The sequence below is a fragment of the Eriocheir sinensis genome, chromosome 37, assembly GCF_024679095.1.
Source record: "Eriocheir sinensis breed Jianghai 21 chromosome 37, ASM2467909v1, whole genome shotgun sequence".
In the NCBI taxonomy this organism is placed as follows: Eukaryota; Metazoa; Arthropoda; class Malacostraca; order Decapoda; family Varunidae; genus Eriocheir; species Eriocheir sinensis.
Window position 1 is genome coordinate 7823778 of NC_066545.1, and position 12016 is coordinate 7835793.

General features: G+C 42.2%; 2 protein-coding genes across 18 annotated transcripts in view; one reads left to right on the forward strand and one right to left on the reverse strand.

Moving 5' to 3' along the window:
- Positions 1-12016, reverse strand: part of LOC127008159 (rho GTPase-activating protein 12-like) — a 33622-nt gene that overhangs the window by 19039 nt on the left and 2567 nt on the right. For 5 of the 10 annotated variants that reach the window (XM_050879825.1, XM_050879829.1, XM_050879822.1 and 2 more), the window contains exons 2-4: positions 9104-9258; positions 2598-2675; positions 225-1646 (exon numbers count right to left, since the gene is read on the reverse strand). In XM_050879825.1, the coding sequence (XP_050735782.1) occupies positions 225-1646; positions 2598-2675; positions 9104-9253 (1650 nt within the window). In that variant the 5' untranslated portion in view covers positions 9254-9258. Of the gene's footprint in view, positions 1-224; positions 1647-2597; positions 2687-9103; positions 9259-12016 lie in introns of those variants that run through there. The other 5 variants (XM_050879823.1, XM_050879830.1, XM_050879831.1 and 2 more) reach the window with 5 other exon arrangements.
- The window catches only part of LOC127008162 (UBX domain-containing protein 6-like), a 31810-nt gene that overhangs the window by 3518 nt on the left and 16276 nt on the right, over positions 1-12016 (forward strand). Inside the window, exon 1 of one of the 8 annotated variants that reach the window (XM_050879837.1) lies at positions 4004-4026. The exons of the other annotated variants lie outside the window; for them this stretch is intronic. The gene's annotated coding sequence lies outside the window, so the exon portion shown is untranslated. Of the gene's footprint in view, positions 1-4003; positions 4027-12016 lie in introns of those variants that run through there. 8 annotated transcript variants of the gene reach the window in all.

The following is a 12016-nucleotide window of genomic DNA, read 5'->3' on the forward strand; positions in this document are numbered from 1 at the left end:
AAACTATATATAAATCATAACTATATTTAGCAATTTTATAAACTCCTTACTTGGTCACCACAACCTTAATACATAATTGAAAGAGAGCAATCCAGACGTAGTCTAAAGAAAGTAAGAAGAGTATCAATAAATAAGAACAGCTGTGAACTGGTTAGTGTGATTACCTCTTTTCAAAGGATCTTTTAGAAGGGAGATATCAGAAACACAATCCAAGAAGTACCAACCTGCATAAGTTTCCCTCCACGTGAGGAGTCAGGGGTGGGTGTTTCTCTTGCTGGAAGCTCCTTCTCCCTCTCCTCCTTTTCCTTGGTCTCCTTTTTAGTGTTCTTCCTAAAGCTGCCTAAGCTCCCAGTGAACCTGCTCCTGACAGTGCGTGTCTTTGGGGATTCTGCCTTGCCCTTATGGGGTGGTGTTGTGTTATCATCCTTTGTCACCTCTAGATTGTTTGAGGGCTTTTCATGATGAGGCTCACATGCTTTGTCTCTCTGCCTGAAACTCCCTTGTAGCTCCCTACCTTTCCCAGACCCTTCAATGATGGGGGTGGAAAGGCTGCTGTGACTGGAACTTTTCTTCACTTTGTTCCCATTGGCATCCCTAAGAGTGTAGTCACTGAGCAGCATGGATCCCTCAGCTCGACCCTCCAGTGAGGGAGCCTGAGGAGGCAACAGCTTCCTGGGAAGGGCAATGGGTGGATCCTTGCCATTGTGGGTTTCTTGATTAGAAAATGATCTTGCCTTCTCATCACGCAACACTAAAGGATCAGAGGAATGTCTGGAATGTTTCTTTTCAGTTTCTGTTTCACCACAGAGCTCAATCTCTACAGGAGGTTGTGATGACTTAGCCATCCTGACTTGCTCCACCTTAAGGTCAATTGGTCCCTCTAGACGACTTATGGTTTCAGGGTTAGAATTAAATGTGCTCAGTCTGTGCTTGGGTTTGGTTTTGGGGGGAAGTTCAGGCGGCACGTCCAGCACAATGGCAGCATCCACTGTCTCTCCTCTTTTGAGTGAATGTCTTGGGCTTTCCAGTGCCCATGGTCGGTTATCTAATGCCCATGATCGCCTACGGTCACACAGATCCTTGGATAATCTGACCTTATGAGTTTTGTCTGTAGAGCTCTGCTTTATCTCAGTCCTGGATAACTCCTGGGGTGTCATCCGTAAGTCCACAGAGCTGGCCCTGTGACGGAGACTAAGGTCACTGCTCCCGATGCTGCGGCCATCCAGCTCCTCGTTGCTGGAGGCCCTTTTCTTACAGACATCCAGTGTTTGTGTAGTACGACCCTTTGACCTTAGCTCGTCAACTGAGCCTGTCTTGATGCCCGGCTTACCTGAGTACTCCAGGGACTCAGCACTACTCTCATTCAGACTTGACTTGGAGGTGTGTGAGGATAGAGATTCATGGCGGGGCCCTTGGTAAGGTTTAGATGACTGACTAGCTTTAATGGGGCTTGAGGGGAGGTGTTCTTCTGGAGGAGAGGACCCTCCTCTAATAATTTCATGTAATTTTCCTGCAGCAACAGTCTTTTCCATACTGGTGCTCTGACCACTTAATATGTCTAGCTTTTCGTCTCTTGACAAACTTCTGGGTCGAAGGTGACTCTTTGGAGCATAAAATGCCCGCCTTTCTCCTAGTCGGATCACCTGCTGAAACATCAAGAAGCATCAATGTTCAATGATATGAGCAACCAAAGTCTACATTTCAACAACACCAGCACTTATGTAACCTTTGAATTAATAACTATGAAAAAACAGTTAATTTATATCTACAACATGATTTCTTCAGTAAAGGAGTCAGGCCAAGGGCAAAACAGAATAGCATTAAAGTTTGCACCACACTGTTCCTAAAAAAAGAATAAATCAAACAATGCCAAAAGAATTAAAACGTTAGGTTAAAGTGATTTTTTTGACACTGAAAACAAATGAAGTAATAAGGAGGAGGAAATAAAGACAAAGGGCTGTTCCATAGGTTGCTAATGCAAGGGATGAAACAGTGAATGTACTGATTACCTCTTGTATTAGAAAGTTGGAAAGCACAGAGATGAGCTTGAAAAAAATTTCTTGTAAAGCAAAGTTGCAGGATGGGTGGAGACATGCAGTTAGCTGGTTAAAAACAAGGATGCAGTGAAATATGCACTTGAACACCAAATCCTTGACAAGCTGGACACCTTGAGGCTTAGGGGTCATCCAACTAAACATTTTTTAACTTATCCATGATTAACTCTGACAACTTGGACAACTCCCAGACAAGACAGAAAAATATGACTTCTACTTTGTTGGACAACTCCCTGAAAAGTTAGAAAACAGTTAACTCCATCTTATCCAAATTGATTTTGGCAAATCCTATTTAAGGGGAGGATCTGCCACCCTATTTTAAGAAATTATTTGAAAAATATCTCAAATAAGTTAAATGCTCTGGCATTACCGTTAATGCATAAGCCATTAAATGGCAGCTTTATTTTTTTCCCCACGAATTTAAATGTCCCACCGAGCCTGAGTTTAAATGCCTAATAAGTGGGTTTGGCGAGCCAGTCCTAGTGCAGGTGGCAGGAATCGTTTCGTTACATTATTTTTCATAAATATAAATTAATCACATACCAACGTATTTTCGTGCATCTGGCAGCCTCTCCCCGGCCCACCACGGCTTTCCTGCCTCCCACTCAGATGAACTGGTGCCTGAGGGAAGACTGCTTTGTTTACACTGTGAGCTTTCTTTGAGAGCTCTTGCTAAGGCATTAGATCATTTACTATTGCCCTGAAGCCTTTCAATGGCATCGTGTCAATGCGGAAACGGCATGAAGAGAAGAACTGCCAAATGGCAGCTTATACAGGTAACTCTCGATAAACGCGAGTTTGGTTTACGCGTTTTTGAAATAACGCGGGGTCCAAAATCCAAATAAATGTTTAATTTACATGTTTTTTCACTTATACGCGACATTTTATGGAGTGGCCACCATATGTCTCACGCAACTGGACTCACACAGCGCCGCGGCCACACAGCTGAGCTCAGTTCTTCCCGCGCGCCACTTGAACAACAATACAGAACCCACGCTGCCACGCTACTCAACAATAGGGGTGGGCAGGTACCGGTACCAGCTATATGGTACGGCACCGGTACCAGCTATACGGTACGGTACCGGTACCAGCTATACAGTACGGTACCGGTACCAGACTGCTCGGTACCGGTACCAATACTAGCCTGTCGCTCATGGTGTCCCTCATTTCTTCCTCACACGAGTGAGGCTGACACTGAGTGCCTGAGTGGATATCTCGGTGATATGGATACTCTCTCTCTCTCTCCACTGAATGAAGTGAATATTTATTTTTTGATAGATACCTACCTCTTGTTTGATTTACATTGTTTTTGATTTACGCGACCTCTTCAAGGACACAATACTCGCGTAAATCGAGTTACCTGTACAAGGAAAATGCAAATGACTGCTGCACGCCAAAACTCAAGTTCAAGTTCAAGCGCCTTGCAACTACAAGATCCCTCACCATACCCACAACCACCAAACCAATCATTACATTCAAAAGTATGGTTGAAATGCATGAAAGTCAAGTATGCAAGACACTTTAAGAGTGAAATTGCCACCCAAGTGGCAGTGATAGAACACAATTTTGGTCATGACAAGTGTCATCTACTTATAAGCATGCTCGGAACAAATATTAATATAGAAAAGGGTTGAAACGCAGAAAGCGAAGAACTACCACTCCAACCAAAGGCAAAAGAGAAGAAAAGCAGATGACACTGTAAGCAATGAGTATAAACAAGGCAAGTTTGGAAGATCAAACCTGGCAACAATGAATGACTTGGCATGTCACGATACCCTTGCTTTAGAGCGATTAATACGAGATATGTTCAATAAGTAATGAGAAAATTTCAGGAGAGATGTTATTTATTTTCATAAGCTTACAAAACTTTGTCTACTTCCAAATAATGGCCTCTCACATCAACACATTTCTGCAGGCGTCTCTCCTAATCCTGGAAGACCTCCTCCCAATCCTTCTTCTGCAGTCCCTTCAGGTAATTTTCTGATGCCTCTTTCAGCTCCTGTATTGACTGGAATCTGATTCCCTTAAGGCTGTTTTTTATGCGTGGGAACAGGAAGAAATCACAAGGGGCCAGGTAATGGCTGTAGAGTGGGTGTTGTACCACTGTCATTCCCCTGTGGGCCATCCAGGTGATCACCAGTGTTGACCTGTGCCATGGGGCATTGTCCTGGTAGAACCACAACTCTCCACTGCTGCGGCCTCTTCTTCCTCATCTTCTCCCTGAACCTTTCCAGAACTTTAAAGTAATGCTCCTTATTAACCTTTTGACCCTCAGGAGCCCATTCAACATGAATGAGCCCCTGGGAGTCAAAGAAAGGAATGATTATGGCCTTCTCTTGCGACCTGCTCATCTTTGCCTTCTTGGGACTAGGGGAGGACTTGTACTTCCACTGGGCACACTGACGTTTGTTCTCAGGGTCATAGGTGAACGCCCAACTCTCGTCACAAGTCACTACCTTATTCAGGAAACCTCAATCAGCCTCTATCATATCAAAAAAGTCAGAGCAACATTCCTTACGAAACTGCCTCTGGTCGTCGGAGAGGATCTTTGGCACGAACTTGGTAGAGACTTTGTGGAGCTTCAGATCTTCAGTGAGAACTGTTTTCTCTGTGCCAGTACTAATAACAACAGCTTCAGATATCATCCTCACACTAACTCGACAGTTTGCATCACTAACCTTTGCACTTCCTCAATGTTTTCCTCCTTACGTGCGCTGTTCAGTGCTCCAGATCTTGGTTCATCCTCAACCTGTTCATTTCCTTCAGAAAATCAGTTAAACCGCCTATAGAAACTTGCTTTGCTCATCAATTCATCCCCATAGGCCTCTTCTAACATTCCATAAGCTTCTTGTATTGTTTTCTTAAGTTTGACACAAAATGTGACGGCATAACCTTGCTCAATATTTCCCTGCATCTTGCCAGGTGTTGAGACATTGGCCAACTGGATCAAAATGGTTTCACCACGTACACTACTGCACTCAAACAGAGGGAGATAGGAAGGTGCCAGTCAGTCATTTTATAGACTATATGTATGTGTACTTCACCATGAAGTAGCATTCTGATTGAATGATATTTAATGCCTCTCCTGAAATTTTCTCATTACTTACTGAACATACCTTGTACCTTTGATAGGGAGAACCAGGAGTCCCATCATTATATAAATGCATTGATATGTGATTAATGAACCCTAAGGAATCAAACAATAACAGGTCTAGGACTCTATAACTGTTTTTGATTGCACTATGACACGAAAATGGAAAAAAAAAATTTAATTGCTGTTTTCTCAAAACTAGGAGTAATACATACATAAAATGCATCTCCTTCTTTAGTTTTAGTGCGACTGCCATAACACTTTAGGGTTAGGAGCTAGACATGTAGAACAAAATTAGAAAAAAAATTATCAATTTAATTTCTTTTCAGCATACTACAGTAAAAATACAGTCTGGACTGCACATTTTCTCATGTATTTCTTATTGCGACTAAATAAAAAGTTTTCAACAATTTTTTTTCTAACTTTGTAAGGAAAGTTATAAAGCATTTTGTGTGCAATGGACAAAAAGATTGGTACAGAAATGACAGAGGAGATAGACTTCAATTTTTTTGAAAAACACGAAAAAAAATCATAAAAAAAATCAGTTCATTCTATGTTAGGGTAAGATGATCAGAGTAGCCTATTATTCTTCATAACATATATCGAAACCAAGACCCTGGGGCTATTTGTAAAAAAGAGGCAGATCCTTGCTCTAAATAGCTGAAAAGTCAAAGTTTCTGGAAATTCAAATTTTAAAAGAAGGCATTATTTCATCCTAGAGGCAATCAATCCACTCTGCAGATTTTTTACTGAGATGTTTCAAAACTGTGTGTGTGTGTGTATTTACCTAGTTGTAGTTTTACAGGGCCTGGGCTTACGCTCATGTGGTCCCATCGCCATATATGTATTTGTCCAGCTTTTCCTTAGTTATGCACACTCTTTGCTGATACCACTTCCTCACTTGTGTGTGTATTTACCTAGTTGTAGTTTTACAGGGGCTGGGCTTTACGCTCGTGTGGTCCCGTCTCCGTATCTGCATTTATCCAACTTTTCCTTAAAGCATTACACACTCCTCATCGATACTACATTCTCACTTAGTCTGTTTCAAACCTCTATATTTCTTTGTGGGAAGCTATATTTCTTTGTGTCTCTCAAGCATCTTCCCTTCCTCAGTTTTTTACTATGTCCTCGTGTTCCTGGTGGTAATTCCTTCTTTTAGTAGTAACTCCTCGTTATCTACTTCTTCCATTTTGCTCAATAATTTATAGATTTGTACTAGGTCTCCCCTTTCTCTTCTTTGTTCTAGAGTGTGTGTGTGTGTGTGTATTTATCTAGTTTACTTAGTTGTGATATGCAGGAAGTGAGCTACGCTTGTGTGGTCCCGTCTCTGAGTCTCAATTGGTCAAACTTTGCTTTAAACTCGTTTATGTATCTGGATTAAACAATATCTTTGTCTAGGCTGTTCCACAGGTTGATGCATCTATTGGGAAAGCTGTATTTCTTTACATCTTTCAAGCATCTTGTCTTTCTCAGCTTCCTTTCGTGTCCTCTAGTTGCCCTTCCATCTCATACAAACAGATCCTCTCTATCAATTTTATCTATTCCCTTTATCACCCTGAAAACTGCAATCATATCACCTCTATCTCTTCTTTCTTTTAGGGTGTGGCCACACTGCATGCGGTTTGCTGGTAGGGTAGAGGGTAGCGGGACGCCTAGCGGGTCAGAGGCAAGAACAAACACATGCTATCTAATAGGAGTGGCCATACAGGACGCGGGTAGCGGGTAAGCTTGGAGGAAACCTGCTACCCGCGTCCTGTATGGCCACTCGTGTTAGATAACATGTGTTTGTTCTTGCCTCTGACCCGCTAGGCGTCCCGCTACCCTCTACCCTTCCAGCAAACCTCGTGCAGTGTGGCCGCACCCTTAGGGATGGTAGCCCCAACTTTTCCGGTCTTTCTTGGTATGTTAAGTCTGCCAGGCTGGGGACTGCCTTGGTGGCTGCTCTCAGGATTCTTTTGATTTTGTGAATGTGCTTCTTTTTGTGTGGGGACCATATTACTGCTGCATGTTTTAATCTTGGATGAATCATAGCTACTATCAGTTTCTCCATCATCTCTTCGTCCATGCAGTGAAACGCTATTCTTATATTCGTCAACAGCTTATACGTTTCCCCAACAATCTTGTTAATGTGTTTTCTGGTGACACTGTCCTTGACCAATACTCCCAGGTCTTTTTCCCTTTTGCCTTATGGATACTTTCCTTTCCCATCGAGTAGTCCCATGTCAGTCTTTTAGTACTGGTGCCCTTTTCCAGAGGTGGGCAAGTGCGGTACTTAGTGCAGTAGTACTGTCATGCCCCGGGATTTTCTTTTTCTACTTCCTCTATTTTCCAACACGTCCTTTGCGTGTATTGAAACACACGAGAAATTAATTAAGATCAGGGTATTCGCCGGCTGCCTGGGATTGAACCCGCAACAGCGTGATGGGAGAGCCACTCCTTACCGAGTCGGCCAAAGAGGTACCCCACTGGCTAAGTGGGTTATGGGAGGCTCGTTCATCATGCATAGTCGCCGCACTACAGTACTGCATCACAAAAAAAGTACTGCACTACCGCACTACTGCAAAATTTCTGAAAATACCACATTACCGTGGACCACACTAAAAAATCCTACGGTACTTTTTTGCAGTACTTATGCCTGTCAAGCTACTGTGGTGTCTTGCCGTAAGATTTTGCGTTAGAGACCATAAGTTTGTGTATAAAAAACGTAAGACTTAACAGGTATGGTTCCGACGGACTCAAGCAGGGTGCACGAGGTACCCCCCCCTCACATGAATTTAAAAATGGTGCATGCGATATATTTCAAATTGTTTAAAACAAACATATTAAAAAAAAAAAATACATCGCAAGCGGAGAAAAAACGTAAGATTTTCAACTTATGCCGTAAGACTTGAAAATCACTGAAATTACGTAAGACTTGCGCAAAAAACGTAAGACTTGACAGGTATGAGTACTTTGAAAACTACCGAAGTCGACATTTGCAGCGCGGCATGCTCACAGAAATGTTTTTTTCTTTACAGTGAATCGGACTCAATCAATCAATCGGTATCTGTCATCAGAATCAGTGATTCAATCATTCTGATTTTTCAGTTATTGTTCAAAATGAAATACTAAATAGACAGACTAAACTACTACACTGCAAGTCTTCTTCAACCTGCGCGGTGCCGGCCATTTCAACCCCGGACCCGTCCGTGGTGCCGGTCGATTTTTCATTTTTTGATAACCGCTACCGCAGTACCGCACACTGCGTACCGCACTGGGAAAGAAAAAAATGGGACTGCACTACCGCAACCGCACTACTCCAGAAAAAGTACCACACTACCGCAACCGTACTACTGATATTTCAGTACCGCGCCCACCTCTGCCCTTTTCTGATATCTTGCATTTCTTTGCATTAAATTTCATTTCTCACTCCTGGCTCCATTTATAAATTCTATCAAGATCTTCCTGTAGCCCTTTGCAATCCTCCTTTATTTTTATTTCTTTCATGATTTTTGCAACATCTGCAAACAGGTTGGCATAACTGTTTGTCCCTTCCACCATGTCATTGATGTAAATCAGAAACACTACTGGTGAAAGTACAGAGCCCTGTGGAAATCCATGTTACTGTCCTCCACCCTGACATACTGTCTTTTATTACTGTTCTCATCTGTCGTTTTTTTAAGGAAGTTTCGCCCACTCCAAAAGGGTGTGAGTGTGTATGCAATAATGAAATGCTGAAAATACAAAGCAAATAAATATTTGCAAGATGAAAAACAGTCAGAGAGATATCAAAGGTAAATATGGAGCATACGGTATGTGTAGCAAAAGATTTTGGAGCATTGCAAAGTTGAAAAACAGCAAGAGTAGTGGGAGGACATGCTGATGAAATTCACAATGGAGGGAATGGGACTGACTCCTAAAATTTTCAAATACATTTGCTAAATGCCAAGTATAAATCAATAACCAACTAGATGCATACCTGCCACCAAATATCAGTTGTGTGGTTGTGGACCATGAGGATCTCTCCCTTCTGCAAAACATACTTTTGGCCCTTGTTTTCATATTTATAGTCATGTATCACTTCCACAAATTGGTGATGCTCTTTCCCGGCTGGATTGCCCTCATTCATGTTATCTGAAATCATATGACTTATTTAGTTGAAGTAAAATTGTATCTGCAGTTTATTAATAGAGAGGGTAACACAGTGAATAAGTCCTCATCAAATTCAAGAATCATAAAATCTTCAGTTATGATGTGAGTAAGAATAACTTGGTGGTGCAATGTTCAATAATGAACACCACTGAACTCCAGTAGCCTCTATACTGGTCCAGGTCCTACCAGTCATTCTGTATGACTTTGTTCAACGCATGTTCTTTGGTCAATCTCTTGCTGCTGTACCATCAACATTCACATCTCACCCTCTTCAACCCACTATCCTCAACAATTCACCCTGTATGTTCAAACCACCTGAACCCACCCCTCATTGCTGTAGTCTACTCTTCATGATAAAGAGATCTGGTTAAATCAACCTTGTTCTTGCAGGTTCAAATACAGAGGCAGCTCACAAAAGGTACCTGGGTGTTCAAATTCCTAACAACCACACCTTCTATTCTGTCTAGAATCAAGCAAAATCTATTTTTAAGGTTACTAAAAACTCATTCGTCAACAGAAAATGTCAAAATCCATCTTGCTCATTCTGATTCTTCCACAGACTTCTGGCATCTTGTCAAAAATATCTCCAACAGTTTTACTTCTTAATGCCTTACCTCTCCTTAATCTTTATGGCAATACAGCCATGAGATCTGTCTCTGAAGTTGAACTCTTCACTCAAACTTTCTCTGAAAATCCACTCTGGGTGATTCACGGCAAATTCCTCCTATTCATCTCCCCTCCAACTTTACTATGCTTGATATCAAAACTCTTAATAATAATGTTTTCTATGCCCTTTCTGGCCTGAATCCTCAGTTGGCTCATGGGCCTGATGAAGCTCCTACTAATGTCCTTAAAAACTGCATCTGTGTTGACACCCTGCCTAATCAAACTTTCACCTCTGCTGTTTAAAATCTATTTTTCCTTCCTAATGGATGTGCCTATATACTATATCGCCAAAATTTCACTTCAATATATTTCCACATGACCTCTATGTGTTATGAAACACATGAGAAATCAATCCAAACCAAGAAAGGGTCCTATTGGCACTGGCGATCGAACTTGTGACCAGTGAGGTGGGAAAACCACTCCTTAACCAATTGTCCAAAGAGGTACCCCCCTCACAGAGTGAGTTATGGGAGGCTAACCCATCAGGCAGGTCAGAACTACATGACTTCCCTTCCACGTCTAGATTAATTTCTGTGTGTTTGTCACTGAAAATTCCTATTTTCTATTAACTCTTTGGAAAGCATGGACCATCCATATTCCTGTTACCCATTCAGGGGAGACACAACAGAACACAGGAGCAGATGCCAACTGATATGCCACCACATGTATTGCACGAATTTCACTTCACTATATCTCCACATGACCTCTGCGTGTCCCGAAACACACGAGAAATTAATCCAAACCAGGAAAGGGTTTTGCCAGCGCCGGGGATCTAACCTGCAACCAGCAAGATGGGAAAGCCACTCCTTAAACAGTCAGCCAAAGAGGTACCCCCGTCACAGAGTGAGTTAAGGGAGGCTAACCCATCAGGTGGGTCAGAACTACAATACAACGTAAGAAGGTTGACTGCTCTGATCTTTCAAACTACAGTCATACCTCGGTCTACAAGTGCCTTAGTTTACGGGTGTTTTGATTTACGAGAAAGAAAAAATCTCAAAAAAGCCTTAGTTTATGAGCGATGGGGACACGGGCTATATGGAGGCCATCAGGGTCAAGCGCGTACATCCCTCTAAGGAGGGACCACAGGCCCTTGCCGGGTGACCGCTCATGAAGGGGAGGGGAGGATGCTGAAAGACCGACTCTACCGGCTAATGTCAGCATAGCCGACCAAGTTGGTCTTTTGACGAGGACTGGTGTGTCTCTTTGTGCAAGTCAAAGAGGTGAGCATGGGTTCCCTTTGTCAGCCGCAAGACGAGAGTGCTCAAAGTGGAAAACAATGGGAATAGAGATTCAGTTAATGTTGCCATCTTGAGCAAAAAAAATAAGGAATGCAACATCCCATTCTATAATACAGAACGAATCCATATTTTAAGGAAAGGGTGGCATCCCTAAAATTTCTCTACCCTGCCATGACTGACAGCCGCGCTGCCCACTGCTGGTGAAGTAAGGAGGAAGGGGGGAGGGACATTATGACACGTATTTTACACGTACGGTATTTCAGGTTGACCCTTGACAAACATAATTTTATGGACGTGTTTTGTGGTTCACTGAAAAATGCGCTCACTACAGTTTTAAAATATTGAATTTTATCTGCTTAACCATTCAAACAGCCAAATACGGTACATATGGCATTCCATATTTTAACCCTTTCAATACGGTGACTCAGACGTCGGCGTCACAGTATGGAAAGGGTTAAGAGGAAATGAAAGAGAATTAATCCTCTTCTAAACCTCTTCCATTTCCTCTTAATTCTCTTCCATTTCCTCTTAAGAGGTTTAGAAGGGGATTAAGAGGAAATGGAAGAGGATTAAGAGGTTTAGAAGAGGATTAATCCTCTTCCATTTCCTCTTAACCCTTTCCATACTGTGAGACCGACGTCTGCGTCATGTATTGAAAGGGTTAAGGAAAGGGTGGCAAGTTGGCAACCCTAATCTCAGTCCACATTTTAACCCTTTCAGTACGGTGATGCAGACATCAGCGTCACTGTATGGAAAGGGTTAATCCTCTTCTAAACCTCTTAAGAGGAAATAGAAGAGGATTAAGAGGTTTAGATGAGGATTAAAAGGTTTAAAAG